This window comes from Phyllosticta capitalensis (genome assembly GCF_038381095.1).
Source record: "Phyllosticta capitalensis strain CBS 128856 chromosome Unknown BKA78scaffold_2, whole genome shotgun sequence".
NCBI lineage: Eukaryota > Fungi > Ascomycota > Dothideomycetes > Botryosphaeriales > Phyllostictaceae > Phyllosticta > Phyllosticta capitalensis.
In genome coordinates, this window is record NW_027117440.1 from 3,349,245 (window position 1) to 3,369,522 (window position 20,278).

Consider the following 20,278-nt stretch of genomic DNA (forward strand, 5'->3'; position numbering starts at 1 on the left):
CGCTTGTCTATTGATCCGATGACGTCGCAGGGATTTTATTAGAGCACCCAGCCCTCTGCACTCCACCAGTTTCTCAGGCTTTGGAAATTTCTTCCGTCGTCGTTAATCACTTAAGTTCAGCTATTGCGATTTGATGCTCGTAGCTCCTTGTCTAAATTTGCTTCCAAGGGATAGCTACTTCGCCCACGATTGGGCTGCTAACGTGGACAATCATCGTGGCTTTTCGCAAATTTGCAGAGGCACAGCGAGACTCGATCTGGTAGTCAAAACTATTGGTCGCCACGTTACCTTGAGCACTTCTACCACTGACACTGTCGCTGGGGCACTGTTGCATTAATTGTGGGGTGGTCGGCGCGGGCGATCGCTTGAATTACAAGCCCGACATGACCGACTATTCACTACACATTTGAAGTGGAAATTGGAGCGAGCGATTGACAGTATTCCTATCCGTAGGCTTGAGTCCTGGCAAGGAGCGTGGGAGCATGTTGAATTTCCGCTGGAGGGTGTTAATTTTGGAGTGCGTGCTTTGAGCTGAACGCACGACTGCCACGGACTTCCAGTCACCTCTGCAGGTACGCCGGACGAAGGACGCTCGCACTCGACTTTGCCAGTGTCTTGCGATCGATTGGGCGTGACTTGCACTATCCACCTTTGAGCCAAAGCTCTTCCGCCATCCACCAACAGCACAACACTCCGCGCTGTCGCTCACAGGCGACGTTTGCAATCATCACCTCCCGCTTCAACCGCCCAAAAACCACAGCCGAATCTCGTCAAACTATCGTTCGCAATCTCATCTGGCAGCTTCGGCTCGGACCCTCCACTCGGCTTTGCTGGACCTGCTGCGCTCTGTCCAGCGTCAGCGCCAAAGCCCGGAGCAAAGACCAGGCACAATTCCACCATCCTCTCCCATCAGCACCATCGAAGGACTTTCTCTGACCTTCTCAACACCAAGCTTCAGCCTTGAGTAAGACTCTTGTATGTCTAAATCTACCCAAATTCGACGCAAGACTTCGCTAACCGGTGGCCTTCGAAGTCACGCTTCAGCACCATCGCACCATTGCACATTCTTGAAACCATCCGCACACCAGCCAAGATGCCGCCCGGGAACCCAGCAAAAGACAAAGTGCGCGACTATCTGAACAGTCAGCTTGTCCAAATTCCGCACACGCGCCTGTCTCACAAAGAGACTGAAAGAGTCACAAAAGAAATTGCCAAGTACTGGGGGTCGGACTATTTGCAATGGCTCCCACATGGACTTCGTCCAACTACCATGCCCATCCACTGGCCCACTGGCTTGATCTCTGCGTTGTCTCAACTCGTGACCCTTCTTACAACAGAGAGGCAAAAGGACATGGGCGTCAAGGCAATAGAAGATGCCTTGAACAAGAGGCTTGACAAGTCAAGAACCTCGAATGGACCCGACCAAGTCACTCCAAGCGATGTGATGGCCGTCCGAGTCAAAGCACAACTCATCCATGACATTCAAATGTATTGGCCAGAGAACCCAGGCCGCTGGTTTCCCGACGGACAAGAGCAATCCGCCAACCCTTTCGACATGAGTGCAGAAATGCTTGCCTGCCTTGCGCTACTGGCGCAAGTTAGCTCTGTCGGATCCTGCGAACGTCGAGTTGAAGCGCTCAACATCATGAACTTTGTCCGCCGTGGAGGCGCAATTGACGCCACGACCGTCTACAGCTCGGCAAACGTCTTCAAAAATGAGTTTCTGGCGAACAAGTTCGTGGATTCGTCGTTCTATCTAACTCTACCGCATAAGCGAAGTGCGTTGGGCAACCGCATCCAGGCCATTCTGGACAACGCCGTCCTGAGGCGTGGATCAGCGTTCGGGACATCACAATTTGGCATTACAGTGCAGACAGCGACCGTGGCACGTAAGGGAGCGTCGATAGAAGTCTCGAAAGGACCCTATTGGAGGCTCGAGTCGCCTCGGGCGTCCATGACGCCAGTATGGGCTGAAAAGAAGGTGGCAGCCAACTTGGAAGCTATTGGACGGCTTGAAATGTTCTTCCGTGCACCTCTCGCACATATCTTCAAGAACCCCAGCCTGAGTGCTCGGGAGGCACTTGCCATGCCGACCGATCTTCTCGACAAGGTCTTTCTTTTCGCCAAAGACTTTCTACTGGACCTGCTTCAATTGCACACCCACCTGGACCGCAAATGGGCCGAGAAGGAAAAGCTGAGATGTGAAGCCGTGAACCCGTACTTTAGAAATTTGCAGGCGAGCGACATCGACGAGTTGGTGAAGGAGACGCCGAGCCCCAGAATTTCACTGAGCCCAAAGCTGGAAGCATTGTTTGAAGACACCAGCGATGACACTGGGGGCCAGTCCCGGACTCCAGACGACATACCTCGACCAGGGCAGACACAAGGTCAGGTGGAAGAAGGCGACAACTCTGAACGAGCGCGAAAACGGCAAAGGCTTCGCGACGGTGAAGAATCAATCAAGATGGCAGAGAGCAGCCCTAGTCGCGATGTTCAAGTCGACAATGAGGCGCTGTGCAAGGGAACACCTCAGCCGTCCAAGTCCACACAAAAGCCATCGGTGGCAAAAGAGCAGCGGCCGACTGTTGCGAACGAGGGAAACTTGACGGAGCCGTCAGACGGTCAAGACCAGGTGAAAGAAGAGCAGCAGAAGACGCAGAGTTCCTTGGAGGCCCTTGTAAGCGACCTTCAACGCCGCGTCAAATCTGAGACAGAGAAAAGATTGGAATCTGAACAGCAAGCCCGCGACCTTGAAGCTCAGCTCATGTCATACCAGCAAAGATTCGGCTAACCGACGGCATCATGGCACTAAAGACATCCCCCTCAGCTTTGTTTGCGTTCAAGAGTGAAGGGCGCAGCATGGAGGATTTTGATTGTGTCATGGCAATTGTTTTATGAAAAATTCGGGCAAGGTGACGGGAGGAAAGACGGGAGCACGGATTCTGTGTTGTTTTGTTTGTAGATACCCACTTACTGCCAATCAGAAGATCTGTATTTTTGTAAAGTCCTGCGGAACGATGGATGACCTCGTTGGCCCCTGGTGACCAACAAACGCGAATTTGTGGGATTCGACTATACCGACGGGAAAGCGTCTCAAAACCCGTGACATCTACAACGAGGAAAAGCCGGTAATACGCCCCAGGGAACGGTTTCATTTTCCTACACCAGGTTCAGGCGACCGTTGCCCACTAGTCACCTACGAAACACGCCGAGCAGAGGGCTGCACCTGAACCCCATTCGGATGTCACCTTGAGGATGAAGTTTTCCAGCAAGCTTGATAGACCTCCGAGTATTGATTGCTGCGGATTGCTGCAGCTGACGCCGTTGCGGCCGCCGCTCTTAGTATTGTGTTTGTTGATTGATGAAAATGCTCGCAAACAGCAAAGATTATCTAGTAGTTGCAACGTCGGTATTTAATGGTGGCAAGTAGACGATCAGCACTTAATTCCATTTGTACTTGATTTGGGCCAATTTGAATGAAAGAAGTGCAAAGCCTGTCGAGCAGTGACGAGGCCTGCAAAATATCATGAACATGAATTTTTTTGGCCACCATGGCACTTTTGAAAAGGTTTGCTGTGGGCATCCCCAGGTCGCAGCCTGTAAGCTGGCGAAGAAATTGTGTTTGAATGAGGAGTGTTAACTTTTTGACGTGCACCCTCAAGGTGACAGCAACGAATTCCAAGGAAGCTTGCCACACCCGCCAGCGGCAAAGCTCCAGCTCGATCGATGATGGACCACTGACTGAACGCATTTCAGTCATCGTAAAGGACCGAGGTCCACTAGACCAGACTTGACCGCTGAAGCCACTGCACCTTCGACGATACCTCTTCAAGTCGGCGCCCTCAACTTCCGCACCGAAGCCCGCTACACCTTCACCAACCTCAGACCGCGCATAGAAATTTCACGCGTCTGCGGCGTCCACTGAGATTTCCTTCTTTCTAAACAAGCTCCGATAATCCTCTCCGTCCTTTCTGCTGAAGCGCCTCTGTCGACAGTCGAACATCTGCACCCACACAAGCCCGATCGACCTCCACAACGACTTATATTTCGTCCCACAAAGGCCAGAGTCTGTCCTGGTATTCGACTCGACAAGTTCCTGGGCAGTTGGCAAGTTGGTCAACGATATATCCTGAGATTCGGCCCCAAACCCATCACCAGACCGGACGTTGCCGTTGTTCGCCGAGTCATTCGCCGGTGCTTCGACGTCGCGTGCTCTTTTTGGTTCCAATTGTCGCCTTCACTCAGCGCACTATTCGCAATTTGCCTTCCAATCCAGACGTATCCTGGGTCCTTCCTCAACTCCACACGTAACTCGGCGATTTCCTGATCTCCTGTTGCTCATCGCAAACCACACTTGCAAGCAACTCCTGCTCTCTCGACAGCTTGCACACGCCTGCGCAATTTTCGAGCCATGCCACCGTACCCTATCCAGCAGCGCGTGGATGCGCAGATCGCGACAGAGGATTACAACAAGGTCACTCCGAAGGAACTGTCATGTCTTGTTGATAGAATAAAGTCGCATTGGGGCGAGGATCACCGGCAGTGGCTCCCGACAGGTGCACAGCCCGAACGACCACCAATCAAATGGAAAGCCGGGATTATTGTCGAGCTTTCGACACTCGCATCTCTGATGTCAGATAGCCGGCAGAGAGCTACTGTCGTGGCTGAGATTGGCCGGGCCCATGCACGCCGATTGGCTGGAGAGCATGCCTACAGAAAGTTCGCAGACAGCAGTATAACAGCGAAAGACGTTTCCGAAGTTTGTGTTAAGGCACATTTCATTGCCTGCATCAAGATGTACTGGGTGGGAGATGCTGATCAGTGGTTTCCAGAAGGGGCAATTGACAACTCCAGCGCCTTCGACCTCGACTCCAAGATCTTGTACGGTATGGCATTCCTCGCACAGATGAGCTCGTTCGGGTCTCACAACCGTATGGAAGACGTGCGAGCCTTGATTGCCCGCAAGATCGAGGAGAGGACTGGATCCGGAGGACTCGTCAACGAGGAAGACATTTTCGCCACCCTCGATGAGAACCGGAGAACTTGGCTGTCCACTAGCCAAGTGAATGCACGTTTTTATGGCAGGCTTCCGTATAAGAGAACAGAGACTGAGAAGCAAGCTCAGATCGCTTTAGACAATGCTGCAAACGCCCGAGGATCCGCATATGGGACGCCGAGTTACGGCGTCACAATCTCCACCGCGACGGAAGCTCGCAAGGGCATCTCCCTCAAGATCACCCAAGGCTCTTACTGGCGCATGGGATTCCGGCGGGCCTCAATGGTACCGTTGCACACTGATGAAAAGACAAAAGCCAATATTAGAATCATCGGCGACTTGGAAACTCTCTACCAAGAGCCGTTGGCTATCATCATCAAATCCCACGAACTTGGAACCATGGAAGCTCTGGCTATCCCCACAAATTTGTTGCAGAAGATTAAAACGCTCGCAGAGCAGTTTGCCCTCCCCCTGGACAAGCTCCATCGCTCCTTGAGTCGCAAGTGGCAGGAGAAGGCGAGTCAGATGTGTCCTGCCATGGATAACAACTTCCGCTCGCTCAAGGCTTCCGACATTGAAGAGCTGATCCAAGAGACATTGAAAGCGAGCCCTTCACCTCCACCGTCTCCCACTCTTGATCACCTCTTCGAAGAACCAGCTGAGAATTCGCTAGTATGCACGCCACTCCGTCAAGAGAGACCTTCACAAACAATCAGCTCCAGCACGCTGTTCGAGCCATGGAATGAGAGCCAAGAAAAATATGACGAAAGCACATTCAACCATGAGAGAATCAGGAAGCCGGAAGGGCCAGAATCCGATGAGAAGAACTCGCCAGTCAAAGGGCGTACCGGAGCTAGTGAGGGAAGCCTGGGCAGCCAGCGGCCGCGAAAACGAGTACGTCATGGTGATAGCAGCAAAGAAGTGACTGGCGGCATGCAGAATCCGGACACCGCTGCCCCGGCTCTTGGTAATGATTCCAAGGAGCGAAGACCGAGTCCAAGGGTCCAGGTCGACGAAAAAAGGCCAGGTGAAGACAACGGCACCATGAGCCGCCACAACGACTCACGCGAAACTCAGCCCATAGACGGCATTCTCCCTACACAACACCCCAGAGCAGTGGAAGACCACGACAAGATCCACCGCGACCTGCAGAGCCAGGTAGAGAACGAGAGACAAGCCGGCATTTCCTCTGAGAAGCGCTGCGAGGAGCTCGAGGCCCTTTTGGACCGATACCGACGTCGCTTTGGCGAGCTTGAGTGAGATGGGGATGGAAGAAGGCACGCAGTCTCTCCGGTGTGTAGGCCTTCCGTGTGCCTTAAAAGTACAGCGGACCAGTCTTGCCGTCATGAGATGTCTGTCACTATAATGTATAGACTACAGGGCCAATCACTGCGGCTCTAGAGGAAGGACTCACACGGCTCCCAACTCTGCTCAACTTTTTTGCGACTGGCGTTGGTGTTTCTTGCGTGGGAGGGGATATTCTGGGGTGCCGATGGGACTACTGACTCATGGTTGCCTTTCTCTTTTGTAAAGTAGATACCCCCTGCCAATTCTATCAATCTGTATTAAATTGGCGGTTTGAAAGAAGAAGGAGCCATGACAAGGGACTCTCAAGCCAGAGAGCTTGGGCAAGCAAAAGAGCGTAGCCCGGGCAGCGAGCGGCCTTACAAACGTGCTCGTCAGGGTGAGGGCAGTAGTGAGGCTAGTCGCAGCTCACAGGAGCCAAAGAGAACTGTCCCGGCCTCAGACGATGCTTCGGGAGCGCGAGCAGCCAATGCAAGGATCCAGGCCAAGGAAAGAAACTCGGGCGATCAGAACCGTGCTAAAAGCCACCACAACACCAGTCAATCGTACCAAGGTCTTGACTCCCGTCCACCTGAGCGACAAAGGAAGCACCCGAAGAACTCCGAAGGCAAAGAGGGCATGACTGAGCCTAGAGACAACCTCGCTCCCGTACAGCATCGTGCGCCAGAGGATCGCAACAAAGTCCACCGCGACCGACAGAGCGAGGCGGAGAAGGGGAGACAGATTCGAATCGCCTACGAAAAGCGGGTTGAAGAGCTTGAAAATCTTCTTGCTCGTTACAAACGGCGCTTTGGCGACCTTGATTGAGTTGGGAATTTTGGAGGGCGAAAGATCCGTCCAGGCCAGAGTACATGGGTCCCACACTCACACTGAGGGGGCATATCTTCGATTGAATATCTGTCGCGTTACTGTGTCAAAGACAAGGCTGACCACCCGAATTCTTGGAGGAGGACTCACAAGTGGATTGCAAGCCTCCTCAACTTTCTTTCCGCAGGATTTGGGTCTGGGGGTTGGATAGGAATTCTGGATCGTTGAAGGGACTATGGAAGGTGTTGTGTTTTTTTCTCTTGTAAAGTAGATACCCCTGCCAATTCTATAAATCTGTATTTTTGTAAAGTCCTCGCAACATGCTTGGTGACCACTCGTCCGCACCGACCGCCGGATCAATCCTCAGCTTTTTAAGTGGCTCTTCGACTCTTAGGTATTGCCGATACGCGACGCTGCCGAACCTTGCCTTTCCGACTGCAAACTTGTCAGAGTCGAAGCCTCATCGGGCTGCAAGAGGAGATTGCAGAATGGGAATCGCGATTCCATGTCAACGGCGGGGCGAAAGCAAGGATTTGTGCCGACTACGATTCAATCGGGTGCAAGCGGTGTCGAAGATTTACGTTCGGGAGGTGCGACTAGTAAAAGCATGGCATTGTTCACACAAAGCCGAGTCTTGTTGAGTGGAGCACTGTTCAAGTACAACGCAGCGGTACCCCGCTTTCCCGGATCGCATGCCGAATCGCGGCTTTATGAGGTGGATCACTGTCTAATCTGAAGTTTCAGCGGACGGCGTGGTTGCGATTTGGGGGCCAAACTCAACCGATCACATCGGTCGGGTAAAGGAACAGGCAGCCGTCCTCACCAACCACAACTAAAAGACCGTCTCGAGAAGATGCTGTGCGACTCGAGCTGAGTCTGATTAAGCCAGAAGATTGTCGTGTGGAGCCCGCCGAAAACCGAGCGCTTTCCTTGAAGGGCAAGATGGAAATATCGCAGATCCGAGGACGCCAGCTCATTGGCCCCAGCTGATGTCAGCTGCAACGATTGCATTGCAGAATAGCCCTAGATACCTATAAGAGACAGTCAGTGCCCCCGGCTGTCTTACTGTGATGCAAAAACAAGCGAGAAAAGGCTGCAGAGGTTGTAGATCTGTCATACAGCTGTAGCTAATAAATGGAGACGTTCTTACCCCCCTCTGGAACAATGTTCGCTCATTTCTCTCTCCTGTCGCTCCCCTCTTTGCAAGCTGAACAGGTGGTCTACGCACCACTCGAAACTCCCGGAACTTCGAATTTGGCTGTTGGAAAGCAGGGATCCAGAGTTGCGGCTCCAGCGCTCATCTTGACATGTCGCGTGTCGAATTGGGGCCATTGACAACGACCTTCACACCGCCAGCAGATTGCGCGACTGCGCTCATAGGACCCGCTTGTTCAAGCTGGCAGCATGGGTGCGTAGCCCATTTGGCCCAATCCTGCGTCTTCACAGGCTCAGGAACTGGCCCAGCAACGGGCGACATTCAGTCTTGCTGGCCGACCGCGACAACCACCGAGAAAGAAACGCTGCTCAATGGAAGGGGCCTCTACTCCCCGGGGACGATATGTCCAGTTGGATACACGACGGCCTGCGCGTCGAGGTCAAGACCGGCGAGTTTGGCCAGCCGTGCACACGTGTGTCACTATCCGACCTTTGACTTTCAATTCGAGGAAGAGGAAGGAGAAACGATGGTCGGTTGCTGTCCAACGTGCGTAGATCCGGCGAAATCGAGCCCCGTCTAGTGCAGTGTCTCCAATTGCTGACGCCGCTCCAGCGGCTACAATTGCATTAGGGACATGTTCGGACGCCAGTCGTGTTTGGGAGTCGTCAGCTCGACCAGTGTCAACGTGGTGACATGTCAATCGGATGGATCAACTGCAAATGCCACCCAAGTTGCTGTGCCCTGGTCATCAAGTGGGACTTTTCGATCAGGAATCTCTCTATCGGCGCCTCTGATCCAATTGGCCTGGAAAAGCAGCGACGTGACAGGAGAGATAGAAGCGACCGCGGGCTGCGCAAGCAACGACTCAAACACCGACACCGACGACGGTTTGAGCAAAAGCGCTTCGGTTGCTGTCGCGGTGATCATACCAATCGTGGTCCTGGGCTCCGTCATCGCCTTTCTTGTCTGGGCCCTGCACAAGCGAAAAATGCAGCTGGCGAGGGCTGTGAACCAGCCGATGATGTTGATGGAGCAAAGAAGCGGACCACAAGTGCAGCAACTTGACGCGCACGAGGTTCTGGAGCTGGAAGGTACACCAAGGCCTGCCGAAAAGCCTGCCAATGCTGGCTACAGAGGGGATTGATTCAACCTGCGGAGGTCGTTGCAGGTTTGGACGGGCAGGTCGTGTTTGGCTCTGGGCTCTTATGGAGCCGGATCAGGGGACGGCTTCCGGCGGAAGATGTGGACGGGTTGACAAGAAGCGAATGCTCGATCCAGCGCAGCGCTTAGAATAGCAAGCTGCAAATGCTGTCTTGGAAGACATCATACATCAGCAAACCAGAAGCGTCAGCCGGAAGAGTGGTGACCACTTACCTCACATCTGGCCGCATCGACTTTGAGACACGAACCACTCGACACAAACCCCAAGAGAAGATTCCAGGCCCAACAAAGGAATGGAAACCTGTCGATAAAAAAGCTGCGGCTGAAGTTTCGGAATGCTTCTATCAACGGGAAAGTTTCCGGTAGTCTTCAAGGCTCGTTTGGCAACCACCTTCCGCGGTTTTTCTGGTATTCGATCAATTTCATGCGAGTGTGCGACGGGAACATTAGGTGTTTCGACAGGCGTGATACCCAAGTGTTTTCGAGAATAAAGTGGACGGTGGCTTTTTGGTAATCTCTTTCGATCATCTCGGATTCGGAATTTTAAAGTAGTATTAGGCGGACATTTGTAAAGCGGTTGAAGCATGAAGTCCTGGTGGTGAAGACTGGTATGCCTGAGAGTGCTCCGCGAAAGTCTGATGATCGTGGGCGGCCAGCGTCATGGCGTGCTGTGTTGCGACGATGCAGAGATGCAGATTTCAAGTGCCTTCTGTCGCCTCCAACTCTACTTGTGTCGAAGTCAATTTCCGTTGTAGTCAACTAGATAAGTAGTCTCTTAAAAGGCTATTGTCGTTAAAACCGCGTTGCGATGCACAACTGCTGCACGCCAGTGTTCTTCCGCTTTCGTCTCTCCCAGGTTTGGACTGCTTGGCGAGTTAGCGAAGGCGACCAAGTATTCGTGAAAGCAAACAGAGTGCCAGGCGAAGGGTACCAGGTGGATATGCTCATGAATTGAGACACAAGACGTGTAGCTCGCGGCCCATCTGCTCTTTCACAGCCCAGCCGTTGCATGCAGTCGAGCGAATGCTCGTTCTGGAGAGAAGTAACCTCGCAGCTGATAAGAGCTTTATGGAAGGCTTTCAAGCGGGACTTGGATCCGCTGGACTGACAAGGAGAAGTATTGAGCTCGAAATCCAAGACGTCAAAAGGATAAGCAAGACATAAGACAGTGACGGAATTGATGTGAATGCCAAAGATACGAAGAGCGGATTCCAAGGGTATCTAAAGAACATCTGACAAGCAAGTGAGCAAAAGTGTCGTGACCCGCGCAGGACTTGAATTGACCTAAGCAGAACCCAGCGCCAGGCAAACGAAGAGCTGTTCAAGACTCGTGCGGTGGAAGCTCCGAAGGCTTCCTTTGCGCCTGCATGAACCGCTCGGCATGCGGGTCACTAAGCTCCACAGACGGCTGCGGAAGCTCCATGATTTCGTATCCCTCGTTCGGAAGCTCCGACCCAAAGTGCTTGCTGTCATCGGACTCTCTTTCTTGGTTCAAGCGCTGCTGCTCGTCTTGCTGCGCACCGGCTTTCCGGCGGCGAAGGTACCAAATGATGAGACCGATGATCATTCCGAGCGAGACGATGGGGACGACGACGGCGATTGCAATCACGGCCGCGCTGGATAAGCCGCCGCCCTTTTCATCAGGGATTGGTATTGGAGAGCTTGTGTGGATCGAATTGTAGGACTCGAAGTCTTCTCTCTTCCAGTTCAACTGTATCATTGGGGCTTGGAAAATTGTGAGCTTGCTGAAGTTGACGTAGTAAGGGTCCGATTCCGAGCTCGTATCGGAGGACTTCGACGCAGTACCACAGACAGCGAGCGTTGTCTTGGTACTTGTCGCTTTGACACAGCCCTGTGCCTGGTTACTGGAGCTTGTCGTGGCGCACTCGTCTCCTCTGGAGGCAAGTCAGTGGGTTGTAATCACGACAATTAGAATAGAGCGGAACTCGCGTAGGGCAACATCCGGCTATTGTATCTCCTCCGCGTGCCGAAAACTCAAATGAATACATTGGGAAAGTCGAGTAGGAGCTCAGACTGGCAACACTCGCGCAGGCTGTGGTATAGCCCACTGGACAGAAGAGACCTGGGGAGTAAAAGCCCCAACCTGAGAATTCGTCCGCGTATGGAGTCGTGCTTGCGGATGGCCAGCACGATGCTGCGTCACCAATAGCACTATTTAAGCATGTTTTCGCTATTTGAGCGATGGTGTATTCAGATGTGTTGTAGTACCCGCTTATGTCGTCGATGAGATTGGAAACAAAGGAGGCGGAGCTATATCCAATCTGGCAATCTGATGGTGGAGTGAAGGTTGTCGTCAGAGGGCCCAGCGGCGAAACCGTTGAAAACAGCGATCGCTATTCGGATCAGGACATAGGTTCCTGGTGACGGAGGGTTATTTGGGACAGAGTCGTACCGTCCATGTTGATGTGGGCAAGACTTGCTGTCCATCAAGTCAGTGAACAGCCCATGATTCATCAAGACATCACTAACCACTGTCGAATTCACAAAGGCCCCCGAAGACATTGCCACTGGAAGACCCAAAAACACCTTGAGGCTGGAAAGACCAAAGGAATAGAGAGCTGCGGTGACAGGGTTCGGTGAAATCCATCTCGCGTGGAGTACTTTATAGCGGCGCGACGATTGGTAGCGAGCCAGCCGTGCATGTATACTCTGGTGCAGCCGGAATGTTGCACGTCAGCAGCCATCAAGGCTTAGTCTGGAAGTCTCAAAATAAACGTAGACTAGCTCAGAATGTTGAGGTGCGTCCTCGGTCTTGGAACATCGAACAGATACCTTCTAGATCTTGAACAGCAAGGCTCTTTGACGCTCCAAGCGGCGGAAACAGAGGAGCAGACTCGAAGGTTGGCTCGCGTTTCTGAATGAAAAGCTGCGATGAAAGTCGACTGGATGCTCAAAGATAAGGCAAGGCAGGAAGTGCAGCGAGAATCTTCGCCAGTAGTGGTCGCGAACAGCCGTGAAAAGTGTTGTATCCCTGCGACGTTGGGGCCGAAACGCCACAGAAGCTATCCATTCGTGGATACTCAATCCTACCGGCTGCGAGCGACAAATGAAGAAAGGCGCAGGTTTGAAGAGAAGAGAGTTGTTGGTTGCAGGTTTGATACTGCACACGAAGAACCTGGGTGTCCTGTTAGTTCGCTCTCTCTGGGTAATGCCATAACCGAATCCGCGCCTTAGGACAAAAATAGGCCGATCAACCCCCACGGTCTCAAACGCCTGCGATATGCTGCGATATCCATACGATCAGCTTTTCAGCATAGATAGGAAACAAAAGGCCTGGGTCGGTTGGGACTTACCAGCGGTTTGCGCGAAATCCCTTCCAAAAAGCTCCCTAAATTTGAGCCTTGAGTCCCATGCGACACAAAGGAGCATTCCCGACCAATCACAGGCCATAACCAACACTAAGGCCCTCATCACTAGGAAATCATGAGCTAGAAACCTCCCTTGACATCCCATGCTCTTTCCGAGGACCCAAGCGTTTCGCTTGATGGTCTCTTTCTAGCAAATGTAACGCAAAGCTTCATGTAGCTTGACGCAGAGAGAAAACCTGAAGTACATGCGGAATCGCGATTGTTCTTTTCAACAGCATCAGCGGCAGGGGGAAAGAGCGGACTTGCAGTTTCATCACCATTCCGCCCGATTGGTGGCTAGCTCCTGCTCAACAAGAGCAGTTTCGCAGGACTTTGAGACGCAGAATGGGCAGCGTTCCGCAGCTGTGCGTCCTCATCCAAATTGATTTGCGATTGGAGAGCCAGGAAAAATTCATACGTCGTCCGGTGGAAGCTCTGCTGGTTTCTTTTGCACCTGCATCAACTGTTCGGTGTGAGGGTCGCTCATTTCCACGGATGGTTGCGGAAGCTCGAATACAGCAGAGCCTTCGTGTGGGAGCTCTGGCCGCCGGTCTTTATCGCATCCCATGTCTTGTTTCCTGCGCTCTTCACTTTCTTGCGGAGCCCTGAGGCGACGCGATTTCCGGCGGCGCAAAAACCAGACGACTGCGCCGATTAGAAGCCCGAGAGATGCAACAGGCACAACGACAGCCATCGCAATGATTGCCGTGGTACTGAGACCACCAGTCTCTGCCGATAGTGTGGAGATCGGCATCGACGAATTTGGATTCTGGGAATGCCAGCTGCTGCGGTCCTCTCCTTTCCAGTTGAGCTGAATCATTGGAGCTTGCGCAGTCAGGATGATGTCCAAAGAGAGGGCAGGAGTATCATTTGGGTCCGTGAAAAGCTCACTCGCGGTCGTCCCGCAGACCTCGAGCATTGTTCCATATGTGACAATTTGGACACAGCCTTGAATTTGATTCTCGCTGCTAGTCACACCACATGTGAAGCTCCTGCACAGACTTTCGGTCAGCAGGAACAGAGCCAGTAACGTGGCAGCATGGTATCATACGACGGGCAGCATCCGGCAATCGTATCACCTGGTCGTGGCGCAAAGCCAAATGAATACAGAGAATAGGTCGAATATGAGCTGAGACCGGCGACACTCGCGCAAGCCGTGGAATAACCCCATGGACAGAAGAATCCAGGAGAGTAAAAGCCCCAGCCTGAAAATTCATTGTATGGCGGACTCTCGGTCGCATGTGGCCAGCAAGTAGAAGTGTCGGCAATTCCACTATTAGAGCACATTTTCGCTCGCCGTGCAAAGGCGGAGGTCGAAGTCCAAATTGTTGTAGTGTCGCTGATTGTGGTAGAGCGTTCAAGAGTACTCAGAACGTAGAAAGCGTTTTGACAGTCTGAAGGTGGAGTAAATGTTGTTGTCAAATCGCCCAAAAGTGTTCCAGACAGTGTGGCAGTACGCTAGTCGAGTCAGCTTATCTTCTTGCAATATCAAATCCAATAAAAGGCTTTCTGACCTTCCACCATGTTGGTGCAGATACACTAGTACCTGTAAGAGGAAGCTTTATAATGTCAGCCATTTTGCAATGATCAATATCGATGTACTAGTGAATGGAGTGGGTGAGAAGTCAACAGGAGTGGGCAGATCATTGTTAGAAAAAGGTACCCATGAGATGGTAGGCATAGTCGTGAGAGACCTGGAGCTTCGATGAGATGCTGGATTGGACGCCACGAGACTGAGAAATCCCAGGAAGCGAGGAACCCACAGGATATTGATCTTGGGCCGGTTATAAATACCCTCGTTGCCACTTGCGCCTGAGTGACCTATGTCCTGGATCAACCTTAGTTGTCACATGTAAGCAGCGCAACCTTCGAAATCCGGACCTTGAAGTGGAAAGCGAAACTTAGAACGTTCCAGCGCACTTCGGTGATTAGATTGTCGATGCTAAGTATTGCTTGCCCTTATAAGGATTTGGCGAAATACTGACAACATCTTGGCGCATCAAGTCCTAAGAGCAGAGAATGTTGGAGACAGACCTGAAGCCTCAGTCATCTTGGTAACAGTCGAGGGTACCATATTGAGTCGGGAATCGAATAGAATGTTCCGAGCAGAAGTACAGCATCGTACCGGCGGGAGCCCGTGATACAGTGGGTAGGACACAATCGCGAAAGGGAAAGACGACCTTGCGGGGTCAGGGCAAACAAGCTGATTCTCGCACGAGTTTTTGCGAATTAAGAGGACAGGCGCCAAATGAGGCAAGATTGTTGGAAAAGACAAAAGCTCGTTGGCTGAAGTCCAGGCACAGCGTAGTACTTCGTAGCCATCTTGGTCTCGGTCTTTGCGGCGATTGCGGCGGCGATTTTGCGCGCGAGATCAATTCCCATATCCACATGGCAGCCCATCCTACAGCTTCAATCGTTGAGTTTAGCGCAAACAGTAGAGAATTGAAAGTGTGGGGAAGGCAAGTACCTTACTTTGAGCGGCTTGCGTTGGACCCGCAATCGTCAGCTGAGGCCCGGGCCCGGGAAATCTTCAAGAGCTCGAGTCTCGATGAGCTGACTCAATTCTGAGCCAGGACATGGGCACGTACACCAATCGTCTTTTGAAAAAGTGCCAGATGCATGGCCTTCCTCCCTAACACTCTGTTAGCAAGAAGCCTTCCGCATCATTTGCGTCCAGTTCCGCTCGACATAGGCTTGGTGGAATGAAATCGAATCCCAAGCGCGAGGGTTGGCGACTGTTATGGCTGCCAGAGCGTGCACCACGAAGCCAGGACCGCGTCCCCAACGAGCAGTCGATGAAACGATGTTTGTTTTCGACGGCAGCAGCAAAGCGGAGAGTCATTTCGATGCCGAGACGGAGGGAGGCGGCCGGGACGGAACGAAATCGGGAGGATCCGGAGCGATTCCGAGTCGGGAAGGTGCCCTGCTGTCACTCAAAAAAGCACGAGACAGCGGCACGCGACAGCGGGGTAGACGGCGCGAAGAAAGCGGTGCGAAAGTCAAGATCCAAGTCGACGAGTCGAATGAGCTGCTGGGGAGACCACTGTACAATGATCTATTCTATTCTATTCGGAGTGATGGGTATAGGTAGGTATGTGCGGCTTGCGCGCTTAGTCTTCTTTCGTAGAATTCAATACACAGAAAAAAGCCGCCCATTTGGTTTCCAGTTCCCATCGGAGTTCGAAAAGACCCTACCTCGAGATTCGTCATCGACTGTCATCAAAAACATCGCTCTTACCGAACAATCATGCTCTCGCGGCCGGGACCGGTGCCAATGTACTTGACCGGGACGCCGACGAATTCCTCAATGAACTGAATGTACTTTTGCGCGTTGACGGGAAGGTCGTCCCACGTCTTTGCGCCAGTCGTGGCGGTCTTCCAGCCAGGGAATTCTTTGTACACGACGTCCACCTTCTCCAGCACATCCAGGTTGGCCGGGAAGCTCTCCAGCTCGGTGCCCTGGAGCTTGTACGAGACGGCGACCTTGAGGGTTTCAAAGTCGTCGAGGACGTCCAGCTTGGTCAGGTTGAGCGAAGTGTAGTCGTTGTTGTCGTGGGAGTATTTCACGACGACCAGGTCGAGCCAACCACAGCGGCGCTTGCGGCCCGTCGTGACGCCGAACTCGCGGCCGACCGACTGCAACTTTTCGCCCTCGGCGTTGAATTGTTCGGTAGGGAAGGGTCCGCTGCCGACACGCGTGGTGTAGGCCTTGACGACGCCGACGACTTCGCGGATTGCGCGCCAGCCCAGGGAGAGACCAGTGAGGACACCGCCTTGACAATCATAATCAGCGCAACGTGATTGGTGCGCGAGCGCCGTTTTCAAAAACGGATGTCTCGCTTTTTCAGGGAGGCAGCTTACCAAGACCGGTGTTGGACGACGTCACAAAAGGGTAGCTTCCAGCGTCAATGTCCAGCATGAGCGCGTTGGCACCCTCAACCAGGACGGCCGACTTTTGCTCCTTGGCCGACTTGAGCAGCGGGACTTGGTCGATGACGAACGGCTTCAGCTTTTCGCTGAGGTCCTACGGGGAATTAGCTGCTGCCCTCTTTTCCTCCGCCATTGAATCGCTCCCTCAGACCTTGTAGCGCGCAATCTCCTCCTCGACGTCGTACTTGAGGAGGTCGCCGAACCGTTTCTGGTATGCCTCGGCGAGCCTGCGCATCTTGCCGGCCAGCTGCTCGTGGTCGAAGAGATCGCATATCCTCACGCCGCTGCGCGTCATCTTTGTGCTGTAGGTTGGGCCGATGCCCTTCTTTGTCGTGCCGATGAGCCCGTTGCCCAATTCCACCTCCTCGAGCCCGTCAACCTTTTGGTGAAGGTCAAAGACGACATGAGCCCTGTCGCTGACGAAGATGCGATCCGAGTAGTCAAGGCCGTGCTTGGCCAGAGCCTCGAGCTCGTTGAAGAAGGACGGGACGTGGACCACGCATCCGCTGCCGATCAGGTTGACGCAGGCCGGGTTGACAAGACCGGAAGGCAGGATGTGGAAATCGTACGTGTTTCCATTGGCGACGATGGTGTGGCCAGCATTGTTACCGCCCTGGGCACGGCAGCAGAGCTGGGCGCTGGAGCAAAGGATGTCGACGAGCTTGCCTTTGCCCTCATCGCCCCACTGGGCGCCGCAGACGACGGTGGTGGTCATGCTGGAGAGGACGCGACCGGATGGTAGCGGTAATGCAGGAAGATGCAAGGAGCGAAAGCCGCAATGGCGGAAGAGCGGCGAGTGTAGAGGGCGGCGACGCGTGCCAAAGAGCAGCGTAGAGTCAAACTCGGGCTGCGAGGCTGCGGCAAGTTTTTGGTGGGGGATCTGTCCCCACTGTCGTGCCGAATCCGGGGCAACCAATTTCTTGCCTCTCCTTATGACGACAGCCATAACCACCATCAACAACTCTTCGAACTGCGCAAAGTCGACCAGAGGCCATGTCGTTAATTGAGTCGATACCTACCAAAGCATCGTCGTCCCTTTTTGGAAGCTCCCTACCCCTCGCTCCCTATGCGCCTGCCAACGGCGGCTCCACGCTTCCTCATGCCACGTTTGTCCCTCGCACCACCACATTACCTGCGCAACAGCAAGGGAGGTCACGTTGATGCGGCTCGTATAACAGGAGAAGACTGCTGTGGAAGTTGAAAACTTTCTCCAGCAGACAAACCGTTTGACCGCCTGCAACTCTGGAGCTTCCTCATTCTAACCACACCCGTAAAGAAGCAATTGATCTCTCTCTTTGTCTGGCTGTGAATCTTTTCCTTCTTGCTTTCGATCAATCTCCTTTCTCAGTCAAGTCAACTCCAACTTCGACACTCAGACGGTCTGGCATGCCGAACCAGCAGACTCCAAACACTGTCTGCAGGTCTCCGCAGAGCCCAGGAGGTCTGAGCGCCTGCTGCCGCAAAGTAGGAAGTTCATGGCCTCATCACGATTCCTTGTGCTCGATGATCTCGACGATGCCACAAGAGGCGGTCAAACGGTTTCTTGCTGCTTGCTGCGCGGCTGAGCGCAAGGGGCGTTCTCGCTACATGCTGCAGCCCAACAGCAACCAAACCCCACTTGTTAATCGGCGTCGCAAAATCTTTGCGAATATCATCGCCTGGACATCTCGAACTACCCAGTCTACAGAAGCTTTTTCTGAGTCGTAGCGCGGGCTCAGCATACTTCTGTTGGGTTTTCTCACCGGATCGTCACCTGGTTGCTTCCCCTGGACTCGAGCATACTGGGGACGCATGTCGCAGCCATGCTGGAGCGCCACTTGAACATGACCTGGAGTTAGATGGCGTCGATAAAGCAGCCACCATGAATGTCTCAGCGCTCCCTCAATTCGGCTCATCGGCTTCCAACAAACCTTGTCTCATTCTCGAGGCGCTGATTGAGCTACTCAGATTGGCGTCCGCTCCTTGTCAAGGCCTCGTCGTAGGCCCGCTGGATGGATCGACCTTGAAACCAGATGTCCATGTCCCACGCACCGATGTTATTACTTCAGGTCCTTGCTTTGCAAACTAATCTGGTGGTCAAGTCTTCGCCAATGCTCGACGAGGTCGCACACCTTGGCGATCGTTCAAAGTTCTGGCTTTGGCGCATGATTGAAGCGGTATGTCGGTTAAAATAGACCCTCGGATATCAAGCAATGCAGGGTCGCTGCAGGGCCATGTTGGAAGATCTCCCGATTTGCCATCAGCCCGGTTTGATGAATGACGCTCTAGAGGCGGGTACCCAGCAGGCCGGAACCTTGGCCTGAACGTGAGAAGTGTGATAGAAACGCAGAGATTCACACGAGGTATTGTTCCCTTTACAACACTCGGACGAGACTGAGGTTTGAGAGCAGACTGGCTAGTGCCAATTCAAAGTGTGAGTCAAGGGACTGTTGAGGCGCACTACAGTTGGGGCAACCATTGAAACTGATAGGCTTGGCTCTGACGCAGGCAGGCTCCACGACATACGCAACGATACAGCTTGGCCCTCGCAGATCTTGATCATGGTCTCCGGTTCTTCGAGCACGAAAGCGAGAAATCGGCCAAAGAATGCCGGAACCAGGATGAGTACCTCTTGAAAGCGTTACCTCGCAGTTGTCTATGGCTTGCGCGGCCTGAGGTGGTAGACTCATGGCCAAAATATCGCATGACTATGCCAGAGAATCCAGCTCTCGATCACTTTTGAATCTCATTTCCTCCAAGGTTTCTTCTCGAGATCAGGAGCGTTTCTCAGTCTGAAGCCACTCAACACACACCGCCGTCTTTACAAAGCATGACCAACGTTTCCGATGATAGACCAGCCCTTCCACGACGTACTTGGGATGCAGCCACCCGTCGGACGAGAGACATGAATGTAACGGCAGCATCAATATCGAGTCTTGATCTTGTCTGGTCGAATACGTTTTGCAAGCCAACCTCGGAGCATTCCGCCCAGTAGCTGGATCGATCTTGCTCCTGCTTACGGGTATCTGCAGTTGATGACGCCTCTTTCTTCAACTCAGCTCGAGGACGAAGCAATCGTCGGAATCTCTACAGCTGCGTTTCCATCGGCATCCGGCTCCCTCGAGGCTTGCTTATTGAAACATCCGACTTGTGCAACCATAATCATTTAGCGTCCAAGTGCCAAGCTTGTTTACAATCAAGTCGCAAAGACGCGCCTGCACGTCGATTCTCGCTCGGCCGATGCTTTACAAGCTTCTGATGCAGGAATCAGGAAAACACACTCAGACGTAAAGGCGGAGGTCTGCCAAGTTTTACCTAAAAGGAAGGCCACAGAGCAGCTGCATTCACGACCAGTCGAGGGATAAACAAGTCCTGAGCTACTGCAATACACACGGCGCTAGCAGAAATACGTTGGAGCACGACAGAGGAATGCTACTTGGAGGCGCAATGAAACATTGCCTGTCTTGCGGACCGACGGTCCATCATCCAGTGAGGACACCGAAAGAGGCGTTCAAGATTTAGCGGGGACTGCCACCGTGCTGGAATCCTCGGAGATCAGATCCCCTCCAACCCAAG

At 53.1% G+C, this 20,278-nt stretch overlaps 8 protein-coding genes across 8 annotated transcripts; 4 read left to right on the forward strand and 4 right to left on the reverse strand.

Moving 5' to 3' along the window:
* Positions 1-1,093: 1,093 nt before the first annotated feature.
* On the forward strand, positions 1,094-2,791 carry BKA78DRAFT_350433 (uncharacterized protein; the record flags this gene model as incomplete). Its single annotated transcript, XM_066890991.1, has 1 exon — positions 1,094-2,791. The coding sequence occupies one exon, from the start codon at positions 1,094-1,096 to the stop codon at positions 2,789-2,791; it is 1,698 nt and encodes a 565-aa protein (XP_066748474.1).
* A 1,620-nt stretch (positions 2,792-4,411) lies between these two features.
* On the forward strand, positions 4,412-6,417 carry BKA78DRAFT_341503 (uncharacterized protein; the record flags this gene model as incomplete). Its single annotated transcript, XM_066890355.1, has 1 exon — positions 4,412-6,417. One exon carries the CDS (start codon positions 4,412-4,414, stop codon positions 6,254-6,256), a length of 1,845 nt encoding a protein of 614 aa, XP_066748475.1. The 3' UTR covers positions 6,257-6,417.
* A 155-nt stretch (positions 6,418-6,572) lies between these two features.
* Positions 6,573-7,381, forward strand: BKA78DRAFT_307458 (uncharacterized protein). The gene has a single exon (XM_066887866.1). It carries the CDS (start codon positions 6,593-6,595, stop codon positions 7,106-7,108), a length of 516 nt encoding a protein of 171 aa, XP_066748476.1. The 5' UTR covers positions 6,573-6,592; the 3' UTR covers positions 7,109-7,381.
* An 886-nt stretch (positions 7,382-8,267) lies between these two features.
* BKA78DRAFT_89302 (uncharacterized protein) lies at positions 8,268-9,489 on the forward strand. The gene is made up of 2 exons (XM_066893921.1): positions 8,268-8,810; positions 8,877-9,489. Exons 1-2 carry the CDS (start codon positions 8,416-8,418, stop codon positions 9,406-9,408), a joined length of 927 nt encoding a protein of 308 aa, XP_066748477.1. The 5' UTR covers positions 8,268-8,415; the 3' UTR covers positions 9,409-9,489.
* A 1,257-nt stretch (positions 9,490-10,746) lies between these two features.
* Positions 10,747-11,948, reverse strand: BKA78DRAFT_293109 (uncharacterized protein; the record flags this gene model as incomplete). Its single annotated transcript, XM_066886158.1, has 4 exons — positions 10,747-11,320; positions 11,433-11,779; positions 11,839-11,865; positions 11,916-11,948. The coding sequence occupies 4 exons, from the start codon at positions 11,946-11,948 to the stop codon at positions 10,747-10,749; spliced, it is 981 nt and encodes a 326-aa protein (XP_066748478.1).
* Positions 11,949-12,569: 621 nt separating this feature from the next.
* On the reverse strand, positions 12,570-13,338 carry BKA78DRAFT_307473 (uncharacterized protein). The gene is made up of 2 exons (XM_066887867.1): positions 12,740-13,338; positions 12,570-12,669 (listed from the first exon to the last, which is right to left on the reverse strand). Exons 1-2 carry the CDS (start codon positions 12,897-12,899, stop codon positions 12,617-12,619), a joined length of 213 nt encoding a protein of 70 aa, XP_066748479.1. The 5' UTR covers positions 12,900-13,338; the 3' UTR covers positions 12,570-12,616.
* BKA78DRAFT_365848 (uncharacterized protein) lies at positions 12,896-14,370 on the reverse strand (the record flags this gene model as incomplete). The annotated part of the gene is made up of 3 exons (XM_066892559.1): positions 12,896-13,785; positions 13,845-14,251; positions 14,308-14,370. The coding sequence occupies 3 exons, from the start codon at positions 14,368-14,370 to the stop codon at positions 13,206-13,208; spliced, it is 1,050 nt and encodes a 349-aa protein (XP_066748480.1). The 3' UTR covers positions 12,896-13,205.
* A 1,337-nt stretch (positions 14,371-15,707) lies between these two features.
* On the reverse strand, positions 15,708-17,629 carry BKA78DRAFT_307478 (adenylosuccinate synthetase-like protein). Its single transcript, XM_066887868.1, has 3 exons — positions 16,875-17,629; positions 16,655-16,817; positions 15,708-16,566 (listed from the first exon to the last, which is right to left on the reverse strand). Exons 1-3 carry the CDS (start codon positions 17,436-17,438, stop codon positions 16,028-16,030), a joined length of 1,266 nt encoding a protein of 421 aa, XP_066748481.1. The 5' UTR covers positions 17,439-17,629; the 3' UTR covers positions 15,708-16,027.
* Between the last annotated feature and the right edge of the window lie 2,649 nt (positions 17,630-20,278).

Excerpts from the sequence above, each read along its gene's own strand:
- BKA78DRAFT_89302 (XM_066893921.1), top strand. The coding sequence starts at position 8,416 with ATGTCGCGTGTCGAATTGGGGCCATTGACAACGACCTTCACACCGCCA. Across the intron at positions 8,811-8,876 it reads ATGGTCGGTTGCTGTCCAAC|CGGCTACAATTGCATTAGGG; the intron begins GTGCGTAGATCC and ends ACGCCGCTCCAG.
- BKA78DRAFT_307473 (XM_066887867.1), bottom strand. The coding sequence starts at position 12,899 with ATGGGATGTCAAGGGAGGTTTCTAGCTCATGATTTCCTAGTGATGAGG. Across the intron at positions 12,670-12,739 it reads GGATTTCGCGCAAACCGCTG|CATATCGCAGGCGTTTGAGA; the intron begins GTAAGTCCCAAC and ends TGGATATCGCAG.
- BKA78DRAFT_307478 (XM_066887868.1), bottom strand. The coding sequence starts at position 17,438 with ATGACCACCACCGTCGTCTGCGGCGCCCAGTGGGGCGATGAGGGCAAA. Across the intron at positions 16,818-16,874 it reads AGGAGATTGCGCGCTACAAG|GACCTCAGCGAAAAGCTGAA; the intron begins GTCTGAGGGAGC and ends AATTCCCCGTAG. Across the intron at positions 16,567-16,654 it reads GTCGTCCAACACCGGTCTTG|GCGGTGTCCTCACTGGTCTC; the intron begins GTAAGCTGCCTC and ends ATGATTGTCAAG.
- BKA78DRAFT_307458 (XM_066887866.1), top strand. The coding sequence starts at position 6,593 with ATGACAAGGGACTCTCAAGCCAGAGAGCTTGGGCAAGCAAAAGAGCGT.